The sequence below is a fragment of the Schistocerca serialis genome, chromosome 2 (assembly GCF_023864345.2).
Source record: "Schistocerca serialis cubense isolate TAMUIC-IGC-003099 chromosome 2, iqSchSeri2.2, whole genome shotgun sequence".
NCBI lineage: Eukaryota > Metazoa > Arthropoda > Insecta > Orthoptera > Acrididae > Schistocerca > Schistocerca serialis.
The window spans coordinates 966,649,375-966,665,244 of record NC_064639.1 but is presented as its reverse complement, the minus strand read 5'-3'; the positions used below and the strand labels follow the sequence as shown (position 1 = coordinate 966,665,244).

The 15,870-nt window shown below is 47.6% G+C and overlaps 1 protein-coding gene across 6 annotated transcripts in view; it reads left to right on the top strand.

Moving 5' to 3' along the window:
* LOC126458360 (glyoxylate reductase/hydroxypyruvate reductase) overlaps nt 1-15,521 on the top strand; it is a 92,477-nt gene extending 76,956 nt beyond the window's left edge. For 5 of the 6 annotated variants that reach the window (XR_007585620.1, XR_007585622.1, XR_007585619.1 and 2 more), the window contains 2 exons: nt 13,631-13,851; nt 14,266-15,521. Coding sequence is in view for 1 of the 6 variants with exons in the window: in XM_050095330.1 (XP_049951287.1) it covers nt 13,631-13,749 (119 nt within the window). In the remaining 5 variants the exon portion in view is untranslated. Of the gene's footprint in view, nt 1-13,630; nt 14,175-14,265 lie in introns of those variants that run through there. The other variant, XM_050095330.1, reaches the window with a different exon arrangement.
* Nucleotides 15,522-15,870: the final 349 nt, after the last annotated feature.

Here is a 15,870-nt window from a genome sequence, read left to right as displayed (position 1 = left end):
AGAAGATAGACATCCAGGGATTAGTAGGGGTGAGGAGAGAAATTAAGTCCGGGAAGAGGTTCTGGGATAAAATCCGATCTGGGATGAACCTAAGGATTTGAGGAGAGCCTGGGGATCTTGCTGGGTTTCTGGACTGGGTTAACTGTGGCAGGTTTCGTAGCTGGATGAAGTGGCGGGGTCCTTCTGCCAGGTAATCCATACGGTTCAAAACAACAGTGGCGGAGCTTTTGTCAGCAGGTAGGATTATATGGCCAGGATCAGTTTTTAGATGGTGGATTGCGGTTATTTCTGTGGATGTAAGTTTAGTTTGCATGTTGATGGATTTGGGGAATGGTGACGAAGCAAGGTTCAAGGTTAACAAATTCTAGAAAGTTGACAGGGAGTGATCTGGGGCAGTGAGGTTGGATCACAGTTGAATGGGGAAGTGAACTGAGTCAGGCAGGGTCCAGCATTGGTCTTTGGTTGGTAGGGTTTGTGGCAGAAAAATGTTTTGACTGTAGGACTGGGAGAAGGAGAGAAGGTATTTAACAAATCCTGCATAATTGAATTTGGGAGTGTAGCAAAAGGTGAGGCCCTTGGAAAGGACTGATACTTTTGCGGGGCTAAGGCTTTTGGAGGAAATGTTCACGACTGTGTTTCGGATCTGGATTCTGTTTGGTGATGGGAGGAAGTTTTCGAGGGTGGGTCTGCAAGACAGGATTTGTCAGCCATGTGGGGACATGCGGGAGGGGGGAGTCGCTTGGAGATTGTTCTACTGGTGGTGGTAGTGGCATTCCAAGGTGGGAGTAGGAAGTGAACAGAGTGGAGAGTTTTTTTGTGGTGGTGGTGTGCATGTTGCTCTAGTTCAAGAGTTTGTGTGTAATGTGGGATTCAGGAACTTGCAACTGCATAGCAAGAGAATATTGTGGAAGAGAATATTGTGGGTGGAGAGCAAGTTATGCGAGGAGATTTGGGACTGATTGATATGGTTTTGCAGGATCATGTTGGTGAGGATTAGGATTGATGGAATCTGAACAGATGGCAGTCAATGTGGAAGGATGTGTGGCAGGCACCCACCACCCCCCAAAGTCTCACCATCCGGCCACAGAGGAGCATTCCCCTTGTGACTAAGTACCACCCAGGACTGGAGCAACTGAATCACATTCTCCGCCAGGGTTTTCAGTACCTCTTGTCATGCTTTGAAATGAGGAATGTCCTACCCACTATCCTGCCCATCCCTCCCACAGTGGTATTCTGCCGCCCACTGAACCTAAACAAAATCCTTGTCCATCCCTACACAACCTCTGTTCCCAATCCCTTGTCTCATGGCTCATATCCCTGTAAGAGACCTAGATGCAAGACCTGTCCTATACATTCTCCCACCACCACCACCACCACCACCACCACCACCACCACCACCAACTACTCCAGTCCGGTCACAAGCATCACCTATCCCGTCAGAGGCGGGGCTACCTGTGAAACCAGTCATGTGATCTACAAGCTAAGCTGCAGCCACTGTGCTGCATTCTACATGGTCACGACAACTATCAAGCTGTCTCTCCACATGAATGGCCACCGACAAACTGTGGCCAAGAAACAACTGGACCACCCTGTTTCTGAGCAATCCACCCGTCATATCATTCCTCATTTCAATGACTGCTTCACAGAAAGTGCCCGCCAGATCCTTCCCACCACCATTAGAACTTCTGAATTGTGCAGGTGGGAACTCTATCTGCAATGTATTATCCATTCCCATGACCCTCCTGGCCTCAACCTTTGTTAGTCATTGTCCTTACACATCTAGCCCCTTACCTGTTCTAATGCCAGGTTGATTCCTTTGAAAGGGGACAGTTTGACTTCCTTTCCTAATCCAATGGGACCAATGACCTTGCTGTTTGGTCCCCCCCCCCCCCCCCCCTCCCAAATCAACCAACCGAACTTCCCTGTTCCCATTCCAGCACAACACAGCCCTCTGTTTGACCAAGCTCCTTCAGTCTTTTTACTTCTCTCTTTTCCATTACCCCACCCTCTCCATCTAACCCCCCCCCCCCCCCATTGCACGTGTCTGCCTTACTCTCTTTCCACCTCATCCCTGTACGCTCCCACAAGCAGCACTTTACTGTCCCCCACCCCTTCCCTGCTATCCGACCCCCTACCCATCCCAGCCTCCTTACTCCCACCATCCGGTTGCCTCTCCCATCATGGGCTGCTGCTCACAGTCTAGCCTCAGTAGCCAGAGAATGGTCTTGCATGCGTGCCTGTGTGTGTGTGTGTGTGTGTGTGTGTGTGTGTGTGTGTGTGTGTGTGTGTGTGTTGGCTGAAAGCTAACATTTCAACAGTCTTTTTGTTGTGCCTATCTGCGACTCAGCATCTTCGCTGTATGGTGAGTAGCAACTATCCTTTTCATAATACTGTTACGTTCCATCCTGGATTTTTCCTTTTTTTTATGGCTTTTCTTTCGCCCTGTAACACAGTTTTTTGTTACTATTTTCTGATGCATTACTATACTCAGTGATTGTCCTTTCTCTTGTTTCCTGTGTTCCTCTTGTCACCTTACAAACCACACTGGATGCTCTACTTATGAGTCACACTATATCAACTCTCTTGGCTATGCACAACAGATCATTACAAGACCGCACTGATTGTCGGTGCAGCGTATCATGTCCCACATTACTCCTGCCAATATCATTAATCCAATACCTTCAAATTCATCCACTCTTCCTGCCTCATTCTCACGTGTTTTCGTATGTTCTTTCGCTTATCTTTCTTGTGCTACACAAACTTGTATATCATCTTATCAACCCCTCCCCACTCCTCACTTCTTCTCCTATTGATTCCAGTTCGCACCTAACAACTTCATTGTGAATCAGTTGCATCTGCCATTCCCCTTCTTCACACTTACCTGCCCACAGACCTGCAACCCCCATTACAATCTTATATTTATTTTTTATTATTTTTTCTTTGATCTCATTTGTGTCTTAACACCATTTCATTTGTTTTTTGCCTTTCACAATCGGCCTTCTCCCCCTGCGGTTTCGGGGGTTAGAATAGGCCCGCGGTATTCCTGCCTGTCATAAGAGGCGACTAAAAGGAGTCTCAAATGTTTCGGCCTTATGTGATGGTCCCCTCTCGGGTTTGACCTCCAACTTTCTAAATTATTCCGAAGAGCAAGCCAATTGGGGAAGGGCGCCTTACATGGTGCACTGTATCCGTCGTGCATTGAGACCTTTAGCCGGCTTTTTCGTCGTTGCAATGGTGTCCCGCTCGTTTTCAATCTCTTGGGCGAGGATACGTCCCTGGGTGCGATTACCACGCTGCACTCTGCAGTGTTGCTTTTCACTGCAACGACGACCTTGGACAGTTTTGCACCTAAAATCCAGCACGGTAGCCAGTCCGTTGTGGTGGGGCCGCCATGTACCCTGTTGGTTGTAGCCCCCTGACAACACAGGGATCGCTCTACTGATGCCTGCGCCGTTAACTCCCCGCGTATGCCAAGGAGTAGATGCCAATCTCCCTGGGGCATCAGGACTCCCAGCAATGGCCATCCTGCCAGGTGGCTATTGCTGCGGCTGGGTGGCACCCGTGGGGAGGGCCCTTGGTCAGAGTAGGTGGCATCAGGGCGGATGACCCGCAATGAAGCTTGGTACATCATCTCTCGCTGGTGGGCCTCCACCAGCAGTCTCTAAGCGATCGAGGTCTAAACTCAACGGCAAGAAATACGAACCACGATCATTTCCCTCCCTGGCCACTCCATGGGAGGAACGTATGGCAAAAGAAGGCAGTGGAGAATTTTCACCCCGGTTCCTTGTGTGTACGCGAGTTGATGGTGAATCGTTTATGTCAACCAAGCCCCAGTTTTTTGTGGAGCATTTAGAGGACAAGTTCGGGGAGGTGGAGGGCTTGTCCAAAATGCGCTCTGGTTCAGTACTCATGAAAACAGCATCCTCTGCCCAGTCACGGAGGTTGCTCAATTGTGACAAGTTGGGGGATGTTTCCGTTAGCATCTCGCCGCATAAGAGTCTCAACATGGTCCAGGGTATTATGTTCCACAGGGATCTTCTTCTGCAGTCTGATGATGAACTACGTGCCAACCTAGAACGACGAGGTGTTCACTTCGTCCGGCGCGTCCATCGGGGTCCGAGGGATAATCAGGTAGCCACCGGTGCCTTCATCTTGGCCTTCGAAGGTGATGTTTTACCCGAAAAGGTCAAGGTGATAGTTTACCGCTGTGATGTGAAGCCATATATCCCTCCTCCGATGCGGTGTTTTAAATGCTGGAAGTTCGGGCACATGTCATCTCGCTGCACTTCCGGCATCACATGTCGAGATTGTGGACGTCCTTCGCATCCCAATACTCCATGTGCTCCGCCTCCCATCTGTGTTAACTGCGAAGAACACCATTCCCCCTGCTCACCGGACTGTCGGGTCTTCCAGAAGGAAAGGAAGATAATGGAATATAAGACCCTGGACCGCCTGACCTACACAGAGGCAAGGCGGAAATATGAGCGGCTACATCCTGTGCCCATGACGTCTACCTATGCCGCTGCTGCAACACCTGTGCTCGCCCCATCAGTTTCGCGACTTCCAGCCGGATCGATGAGTGGTAAAACTCCTCCTGCCCTCCTGCCCCCTTGCCAGTGGGGGGCTCTACCCACCGGGTTGCTCCTGCACCACCTACCTCAGGAGCAACGCCATCCCCCCCATCAGGGACGTCTGTCCCTGCTTCTAAGCCGGAGAGGTGTCCAACTTCTTCGGCTTCTCACGCTCGCAAGGGGTCCCTTGGGTCCCTCCCTTCCCAGGTTTCCACCAGTGGGAAGGCTGACGACCGACAGTGGCGTAAGTGCCCACAGTCAGCTGGTCGAAGGGCTTCACGATCCTCCTCAGCCCGGAGACTGAATCGGTGAAACCCTCCCAGCCAGTTAAACCCAAGGAGCAGCGTGAGAAATCCAAGAAGAGCTCTAAGCCCAAGGAACTCGCGGTGACAGCCACCCCGCCGCAACCTTCCAGCTCTGCGTCTGAGGACGAGGTGAAGATTCTGGCATCCGCTGAAGACCTCGATCTCGCCGGTCCCTCAGACGCCATGGATAGCACTAGCACGGGTGCTCAATCGGAGGCAGCAGGTGACCCAGCGGCGTAATCTGCCTTCCCAGTCTCGTCATGCCTTTCACAGACATGGAAAATACCATCCTCCAACGGAACTGCAGCGGTTTCTTCCACCATCTAGCTGAGCTCCGGCAGCTTATCAGGCTTCACCCTTTTTTCTGCATTGCTCTTCAGGAATCTTGGTTTCCAGCGATGCGAACCCCCGCCCTTCGAGGCTATCGGGGTTATTACAAGAACCGAGCAGCCTATGAAAGGGTGTCTGGTGGCGTCTGCATCTATGTCCTTAACTCTCTTCACAGCGAGTCTGTCCCTCTACAAACAGCTTTAGAGGCTGTCGCTGTTATGGTGTGGACACCACAGGCTATTACCGTCTGCAGTCTTTACCTTCCACCGGATGGTGATGTCACGCAGCATGAGCTGGCTGCACTGCTAGCCCAATTGCACGGCACGTACTCCGCCATCGACCTTTCGATCTGTAGCCATTGCCTCTTACCGTCTGTCCAATGGAGTGTACATGACGACCTGTGTGGCAGTGACCACTTTCCGATCCTTCTGTCACTGCCACAACGTCACTCTTCTGGGCGCCCCAGCAGATGGGCTATGAATAAGGCTGACTGGGATTTGTTTTCCTCCACTGCCGCTATTGAGCCTCTCTAGTGATGACATTGATGCGGTGGTTCAATCGGTCACCACCGGCATCGTTACTGCCGCCGAATCTGCCATTCCCCGTTCTTCTGGGTCCCCTCGGCGGAGGGCTGTGCCTTGGTGGTCGCCTGAGATTGCTGAAGCGATTAAAGATCGCCGGCGGGCGCTCCAGCGTCACAAGCGACATCCCTCCATAGACCACCTTATTGCCTTCAAACGGCTGCGTGCGCGGGCCCACCTCCTTATCCGCCAAGGCAAGAAGGAGTGCTGTGGGAGCGGTATGTGTTCACCATTGGCCTCCATGTCACTCCATCGCAGGTCTGGGCCAAGATTCGACGCGTCTACGGCTATCGGACCCCTGCCAGCGTCCCTGCGCTCTCACTGAATGGAGCAGTTTGTACTGACTCCGACGTCATTGCAAACTGCTTAGCAGAGCATTTTGTTAAGAGTTCCGCTTCTGCAAATTGCCCCCAGGCCTTCCGCTCTATTAAAGAGCGGATGGAACATCGGAGCCTTTCTTTTCGCACAAACACTTCTGAATCCTACAATGCTCCATTCAGTGAGTGGGAATTTCACAGCACCTTTGCTGCTTGCCCTGATACCGCTCCTGGGCCCGATTGCATCCACTGTCAGATGCTGAAACACCTTTCAGTGGACTGCAAGCGACGCCTCCTCGACCTTTACAACCCTCTCTGGGTCGAGGGTGAGTTTCCGTCGTAATGGCGGGAAAGTATGGTCATCCCCGTTTCGAAAACGGGCAAGAGCCCTTTGGAGGTGGACAGCTACCGCCCCATTAGCCTCACCAACGTTCTTTGCAAGCTTCTCGAACGGATGGTGAGCCGGCGCTTGAATTGGGTACTGGAGTCTCGGGGCCTTCTGGCTCCGTCTCAGGGTGGGTTCCATAAAGGCCGCTCCGCCGCTGACAATCTGGTGAGCCTGGAGTCGGCCATCCGTACTGCCTTTGCCCGCCGTCAGCACCTGGTCGCTGTCTTTTTCGACATGCGGAAGGCGTACGATACGACATGGCGCCGTCACATCCTTTCTACGCTTCATGGATGGGGTCTTCGGGGCCCTCTGCCGATTTTTATCCGCAATTTCCTGTCGTATTGTACCTTCCGCGTGCAAGTCGCAGCCTCATATAGTTCCTCCCACGTCCAGGAGAACGGCTTGCCGCAGGGTTCTGTTTTAAGTGTCTGCCTGTTTTTAATAGCCATTAACGGGCTCGCTGCGGCCGTAGGAAATTCTGTCTCCGCTTCCCTGTATGCTGACGACTTCTGCCTTTACTACAGCTCTACTGGCATTGCAGCTGTTGAACGTCAGCTACAGAGTGCTATCCGCAAGGTGCAGTCTTGGGCTGTAGCTCGTGGGTTCCAGTTTTCAGCAGCCAAGACCTGCGTTATGCATTTCTGCCGGCGACGTACTGTCCACCCGGAGCCGCAGCTTTCTCTTAACGGCGAACTTCTTTCAGTGGTGGAATCACATAGGTTTTTGGGGGTGGTTTTCGATGCCCGGTTGACTTGGCTGCCTCATATCCGGCAGCTCAAACAGGCGTGTTGGCGGCATCTCAATGCTCTGCGCTGTTTGAGCCACACCCGCTGGGGCACCGACCGATCTACCCTGTTCCGGCTCTACCAGGCGTTAATCCAGTCTCGTCTGGATTATGGGAGCCTGGCTTATGGTTCAGCATCCCCATCTGCGTTGCGGATGCTGGACCCAATCCTCCATAGCGGGATACGCCTTGCCACTGGTGCTTTCCGCACCAGCCCTGTGGACAGCATACTAGGTGAGGCAGGTGTCCCTCCACTGCGGTTACGACGCCAACAATTACTGGCTGCTTATGCTGCCCATGGTTTTAGCTTGCCTGGGCATCCAAATTACCGTGTCCTGTTCCCGCAGTCAGTCGTCCATCTGCCAGACCGTCGGCCCCGGTTGGGTTGTCCGATCGCCGTACGCATCAAGGAGCTTCTCTCCGGGCTTGGGTTTTTCCCTGTTCCTCCACCTTTCCGGGCACCTCTGCGTACACCCCCATGGTGTGTTCCTCGCCCTTGCCTTCGGTTCGACTTGGCACAGGGCTCGACGGACTCAGTACCTCCAGAGGCCTTCCGCCGCCGCTTTTATTCCATCCTGGCCATGTATCAGGGCTCTGGAATTGTTTACACTGACGGTTCGATGGTTGCTGGTTGTGTCGAGTATGCGCTAACTCTAGGGGACCATTCCGAACAACGTTCCTTGCCGGATGGCTGCAGCGTTTACACTGCTGAGCTGGTCGCCATCTTTCATGCCCTAGAGTATATTCGCTCCTGCTCAGGTGAGTCCTTCGTTATCTGTAGCGATTCCCTGAGCGGTTTACGAGCTCTCGACCAGTGTTTTCCTCGTTCTTGTCTGGTGATGGCTATCCATGAGTCCCTGCATACTCTTGTGCATTGCGGCCGCTCTGTGGTCTTTATGTGGACCCCCGGTCACGTCGGTATCCCGGGCAATGAACGTGTTCACCGCCTGGCCAAACAGGCCACCAGTGGACCCACCCTGGACATTGGCCTCCTGGAGACTGATTTGCGGGCAGTCTTCCGCCGCGCAGTTCTCTCGCTTTGGGACACTGAATGGCGCAATCTGCCCACGCCAAACAAACTCCGTTCTCTCAAGGCGACGACGCGTGTGTGGCAGTCATCCATGCGAGCCACTCGCAGAGATTCAGTTGTTCTTTGTTGGCTCCGCATTGGACACACCCGACTATCTCACAGTTATTTATTGCGTCGTGAGGACCCGCCTTTCTTTCGCTGTGGGGTGGTTTTGATGGTGGTGCACATTTTATTAACTTGTCCGCTTTTAACTGTGCTCAGGCAGACATTTGCACTGCCTGATACGCTCCCTGCCCTTTTACTAGATGACTCTGCCATGGTGGACTTAGTTTTGCGTTTTATTCGGGCAGGGGGTTTTTATAGTTTAATCTGAGTGTTTATGTTTTTTAGTGTTGATTCTGGCTTTTAGCCTCTGATTTTCAACTGAGTTTTTAATGTGTTCCTGGTGGTTGGCTTTTCCTCTTTTTTTTTTCTCTATGGTCGGCCAACCACCGCCACACTCTGTGTGTTTTAATTTGTTTTGTCTGATCTCTGTCGGAGTCTTTCTCGTCCTGTGTCGTCTGACGTCTTTCCTGCTGTTCGTTTTTTTTATTCTCTTTGGGCGGTTTTAATTTTTTGGAAAAAGGGACCAATGACCATCGCGGTCTGGTCCCTTTAATCCCACAAACCAACCAACCACAATCGGCCTTCTCTGTCCGATTTCATCTTGTTTCCCCTGACTTCATTCTTTTCCTGATGTTTTTCCTATGTGTTTGCGTGTATTTTTGTGAAATTTTTTTTGTATAATTCAGTGTTATTTACGAAATTTTACACGTTTTTATCCATCACCATGGATCCTTGCTCTTGCTATCTGCATCAGTATAGAAGAGTTCCCTTATCCCTAGCCACAACCCAGTCCCAATTACTGTTACTGCCTCTTACCATGAAGTTACCCATCTCCAGTTGCCACCCTTCTTTTCACAGTGAACTCCATCTGTTCAGATTCTGCCAATCCTTAACCCTCACCATCATAGTCCTGAAAACTATATCAAGCAAGCCCACACCTCCTTACAATACCTTCTCTCCATCCTCAAAATTTTCCTGCCTTGCAGTCCCAAATTCCTGGAACCCTTATCATGCATTGAAACTCTTGCCCTCCAGGAACTAGAGCAACTTGCCCAATGCCACCTCAGAAAACTCTCCACCCTGTTCACTTCCTACTCCCACGTTGGACTGCCACTATCCACCACCTAAACAACAACATCCAAACCTCCCCACGTCCCCTCATAGCTGACAAACCCTGCCTCACAGACCTACCACATCAGCCTCAAAAACTTCCTACCACCACCATACAGAATCCAGAACCTAAACAGACCTGAAACACACTCGTGAATATTTCCTCCAGAAGCCTTAGCCCTACAGAAATACCAGTACTTTCCAAAGGCCTCACCTTTTGCTCCACTCCCAAATTCAATCATGCAGGACTTGTTAAAGACTTTTTCTCCTTCTCCCGGGCCCTACAGTGGAAACACTTTTTCACCACCAACCCAACCAATCACACTCAACCAAAGAGGAATGTTGAACACCCCTGTCTCAGTTCACTACTCCATCGAACTGTGAGCCAACCCCAGTGCCCACCAAATCACCATCTGTAAACTTTCCAAAATGTCTTAATGTTGAACCTTGCCTCACCATCATTCCCCAAGTCCATCAACATGCAAACTAACATTACATCTGCAGAAAAAACTGCAGTCCACCATCTAAAAGCTGATCCCAACTTTATAATCCTATGTACTGACAAAGGCTCCACCACTGTTGTTTTGAACCACAAGGAGTACCTGCCAGAAGGAATCTGCCAGCTGTCAGATTCATCCACCTACAAACCCTGCCACAAGGACCCCATTCCAGAAGTCCAGCAGGGTCTCCAGTCTCTCATCAAATGTGGCCCATCCTAGTACCTCTTACCGGACTCCATCTGTTTCCTCACCCATACTACTCTGTGCACACCCACCTTCTACATGCATCCAAAAGTTGCCCATTGTGGCCGGTTACTGTGCCCCCACTGAGGGGAATCTCTGCTCTTGGAGACCAAGACCTTCAGCCATTAACTGCAATCTACCCTCCTATACAAAAGATACCAACTGTTTGCTCCACCACCTATCCACTGTTCCCGTCCCATTACCACATGGTACCCTGCTCGTCACTATTGATGCCACCTCCTTTTACATTCACCAGGATCCATAAAGCCCATGGCCTTACCGCTATTGAACACTTCATTTCCCAGTGCCCAACAGATTTCAAACCAACAGCCTCCTTCGCAGTTGCCATACCAACTATATCTTCTCCCACAATTATTTCTCCTTTGGAAGCATTTCTTTCAAAGAAATCCAGGATACGGCTATTGGCATCTGCATGGCACCATACTATGCCAACCTGTTCATGGGTGATCTACAGGAATCCTTCCTAAACACTCAGAATCCACCATTGTGATCTGGATTGAGGGTAAGGACACCCTATCCACAATCCTCCAGAGCCTCAACATTTTTCCCCCATTGGCTTCGCATGGTCCTACTCAACCCAACAAGCCACCTTCCTCGAGGTTAACCTTTCCTTCAAAAATGGCTACATCAATATCTCTGTCCACATCAAACCTACCAACCACCAGCAAACTTCCACTTTGGCAGCCACCACCCGTTCCCTACCAAGAAGTCTCTTCCATACAGCCTAGCCACCGTTGGCCGTCGCATCTATAGTGATGAGCGGTCCCTTTCAAAATGTACCGAGAGTGTCATTGAGGCTTACACACACCGTAATTATCCTCCAAACCTTGTACAAAAGCAGATGTTGTGTACCTTATTCTCCAGTCACCCACCACCTCCCAAAGTCCCAGCGTCCTGCCACAGATGAGCATTCCCCTCATGGCTCATTATCACCTATTACTGGAGCAACAGGATTTTGACTGCCACTCATCATGCCCTGGAATGAAGAATGTCCTACCCACTACCCTTCTCACCCCTCATACAGTATTCTCCTGCCCACCAAATCCACACAATATCCTTGTCCATCCCTTCACAGCCCCTGTTCCCAACCCTTTACCTCATGGCTCATATCCCTGTAACAGATCTAGATGCTAGACCTGTCCCATATATCCTCCCACCACCACTTAGTCCAGTCCAGTCCAGTCCAGTCCAGAGTCCAGTCTCAAGCATCACCTATAACATCAGAGGCAGGGCTAGCTAAGCTGCAAGCACTGAGCGGCATTTTGAGTGGGCGTGATATCAGACAAGCTGTCTGTGTGCATGAATGGCCACTGACAAACTGTGGCCAAGAAACAGCTGAACCACCACATTGCTGAGCAATCCATGCAACACAGTGTTCATTTCAATGACTGCTTCACCGCCTATGCTATCTGGATTCTTTCCACCAAGACCAGCTTTTTTGAACTGCGCAGGTGGGAACTCTCCCTGCAATGTATCCTATGTTCCTGTAACCTTCCTGGCCTCAACCTTCGGTAGTCATTGTCCTGTCCCATCTAGCCCTTTATCTGTTCCCATTTCAGCACTACACAGCCCTCTGTTCCAGCAGTGTGTCTCAGTCTTTTTACTTCTGTCCTTTTCCTCTGCCCTCTTTAACCCCACCCTCTTTAACCCCACCCTTCATCTGATCTCCCGACTGCACCTAGGTGCCCTACCATCTCTCCACCTCATCCCTTTATGCTCCCACACAAGTAGCACTTTACCATCCCCCACCTCTACCCTGCTATCTCTGCCCCTCCCCACCCCAGTCTCCTCCTTATCCTCCTTACCCCCCCCCCCCCCCCCCAGGTACCTCTCCCATCAATGCTGCTGCTCAGTCTGACCTTAGCAGCCAGACTGTGGTCATGTGTGTGTGTGATTTGTGTTTATGTGGGTGGGTAAGTTGTTTTTGTGTATGTGTTTCCAACAAAGGCCTTGTTGTCCACAAGTTCACTTTCTGAAAGTGTTTTATTTGTGCCTATCTGCAACACAGCATCTCCACTATATGGTGAGTAGCAATTATCCTTTTCATAATATTGTTACATTTGAGCTTGGATTACCCATAAGCATCTGTGTCTCCCTTTGAAATGCTCATTAATTTTCCACAGAGGTCTCCACTGAGTGCTTTAAAAGTATATGCCAATATACAAACATAAAGGGGAATACATTGAAAAACTATGAAAGTATTATTCTATTTTCTCAGAACATTTGTGGAACTATCTCATGTGAATTAACAGCACTTCTCAGTGTTTATCAGTTATTCTTGAGTGTTATGTTACTGTAATCCAGTTGCTAGTCTAATGGTTACAACATAGTTGATGAACAAGTGAAGGTTATTACTACATTGTCTTGCATGGCTGGTGTCATGATTAAAATTCTTCTGGGTGTTGTACCATGTCATTTTATAAAATACGTTTAAATATAAACTATAAAACTGAAGTTTTGACTATGCTACAACAGCCATCCTCAGGGCAAGATTGGTTCTTAAGGAGGTGGGATGCCCCTAATTATTGTAGACAGTTGGTGTCAGTATTTCATATTTTGAAACTTTATTGGTCCTACAATTATGACACATTACGAAAGGAAAGGATAGGAAGGATGCTATTTGTTGGCTGTCCAGCTTGTAGACAGTTGGCAACAGTCCGTGAATCAGTGCTTGGCTTTTGGTGGGGATGTTTTCTTCCTGGTGTGTGCAGAGAAGTACTGACATTTACTCTATAGCTGTTTGTTTAGGCTGTTGCGTCTGTGCGTGGTAAAGCTTCTGCCCTGTGACTGCTCATGGCCACTCAGGCTAGATAGCCCAGCAGACAGCACACTGGAACTTTGCCATCCTCTCTAGTAATGTTATCAGGTTGCTTAATAATTTTGATTGCATCCACAAGGGAGAAAACATACCCAACAGAAGCCAAGCAATTATTTGTAGACTGTTGCCAGTCATTGATAAACCAAATGGTCTACGAATTGCTTCTTTCCTATCTTCTCCGTCTCAACATGACTAGCCTATTATATACTATGGTCAATTAAGTTTCACCAATATGACATATTGACACTGAATGTCTGCAATAAATAGGGGCATTTTTCCTCCTGCAAACCCAGCGTTTCCCTGGGGAAGGCTGTTGTAATATGATCAAAATGGTGGGTTTATAGTTTATAAGGTATTTAATACAATGACATGGTACAAAAATCAGCAGAATTTTAATCATCAAGTGTAGATTATTTTTGTTTTGAACAGTTTTAAAATATTATGTGAAATATTTTTTCCTTAGATAATTGTACTGGACAAATAAACTGAGATGTATAGCACATTGTATTTTGCCTTGTTCTTTACAGTTGTGATTCCTCACATTGGTAGTGCAACAACACAAGCAAGGACAGAAATGGCAATGCTCACTGCGCGAAATATTTTAGCTGCCTTGAATGGAGAGCCTCTCCCGGCTGAAATAAAGTAGAGATGCAAATCGAAGGAACAATGTCTACAGTAATCGCCCACAGAATGTTAAATATCTGTAGCCTGGTTACAAAGATTCCATTTAGCAAAAATTTCAGGAGAGGTAACAACTGTTTGAGTTACTTTAACATAAGTAGTATTGTTGAAAAATTGTCTATAATACAATAGCAAAAATCTATAATTAAATAATAGAAAATACTGCAGAGGCTATTTTCTTTGAAAACTTCTTCATTTTATGTTCTGCCCAAGAATAAATTGATACATTCTGTTTACGTAGATCTCTAGGTCCATTAGAACATCCAGAAACAACTGTCATATTATAGCTGTATAGCTACCTTGAATAGTATCTGCTTTGATCTGGAAGCTTTGGTAATAACACATTTTTTTGCTTCTCATATGACACTACAGCTAAATTATCTCCTTCTTTCATGGCAAAAAAAGAAAGTCCTGAAGCAAGTGTTTTGAATATAGATAATTCTGTTTTCAGTTTGTTCAAGGCCTCTTCATTTTCTTTCAGGTTTCATTTTTCTGAAAAGTGCAGACAAGTTGAGCATACATTCATTGATGGACACTTACATTGTATAGAATCACAGATAAGTGTCAAAACAATGGAATCTTTAAGTCACCAAAAACTGGTACTTGATAAATATGCCATGTTTTAGATATAGAGAAGCTTGATTCAAGATACACATGAGTAGTTCTTGCTCTACTGTAGTGTAATTCTGTGTCTTTAATCTGTTTGACAAAATGTATTACTGAACTGATTTTCTTTTGATAAATGCCAGCCTTCCTCTAACCACTTCTTGTTTCAACAGGAGTTATAGCTCTGTCTTTCTTAAATCGTGCAAGAACCCCTTCAACTCCATGTTTTGTAATAACCGAAATCCAATAACTATCCGTGTACATACTTCTATTCTGTTTCCTGCCACAGCTTCAACTTACACTTTTAGTGGATCCTGTTCCATCTCCAAGTCTCTTTGTTTTTGGTAGAACTGTTGAACAATACTTCTGAAGGAAGGCACCTTGCCTGGTTTTGTGTTTAATGCCATAACACATGTGAAACCTATTTATATCTTGTATCTTCAACAAGCTGCAATTTTTCTTTCCTTCAGGTAATCTATTTGGTCCGTACCTGAAAATAAACAATGGCATTAAAACAATATAAACTTTAGTGGTGATTGTTTGTACATAGTTACATTTAATATTAACTACAGTGTCTACTGTTTTACTCTTTCTCAGTTTGATCGATCTGAAATTTTCTTCCTTCATTCACATGTAGGTGATTCTTTCACAACTTCTTCCCTCATTTCTGTTGGTATTGTTCAGCACAGTGTTAATAATACTTGTTAGTTAATAAACTCTTCAGTATTAAGTAATAATAGATGCAGACCATACTGCTTATCAGTACGACTCTAATAAATGTTGTGAACTTGCAAGATAGTGTGACAGATTAAAGCCTTTGTGGAGATGGCCATTTTGTCACCAACATAATTTATGGCTTGCTGATTTTGTAACTAAGGCAAATGTTTAAATGCAAATTTAACATGCTTCTGGCTGTTTTTGTCTCTACAGAATATCACAATTGGATGCCCTGCACTATTTGCTCTTGAAATCTGTCATTATCTAATATTGTAAAACAATGGAGTTGGCCATCTGCGTAGACAGGCTACAAATATATAGTTTTATGGTGAATATTGCTCGTACCAAAATCTGTTTGTGATTAAAAGCTGTATGGAGTGAGACCTGTGGATTAAATGCATTTACAAACAAAAATTGAGAAGCATTTTATGTTAAAAGCTAAAAAGATATTCAACATACACATTTAAAAAAATCTTCTATACTATTACTTAAAGCAAGGGGAAACTATGGCCATAATTTTTCCCGAGGGCATGCAGCTTTACTGTATGGATAAATGATGATGGTGTCCTCTTGGGTAAAATATTCCGGAGGTAAAATAGTCCCCCATTCGGATCTCGGGGCGGGGACTACTCAGGAGGACGTCGTCATCAGGAGAAAGGAAACTGGCATTCTACAGATCGGAGCGTGGAATGTCAGATCGCTTAATCAGGCAGGTAGGTTAGAAAATTTAAAACAGGAAATGGATAGGTTAAAATAGGATATA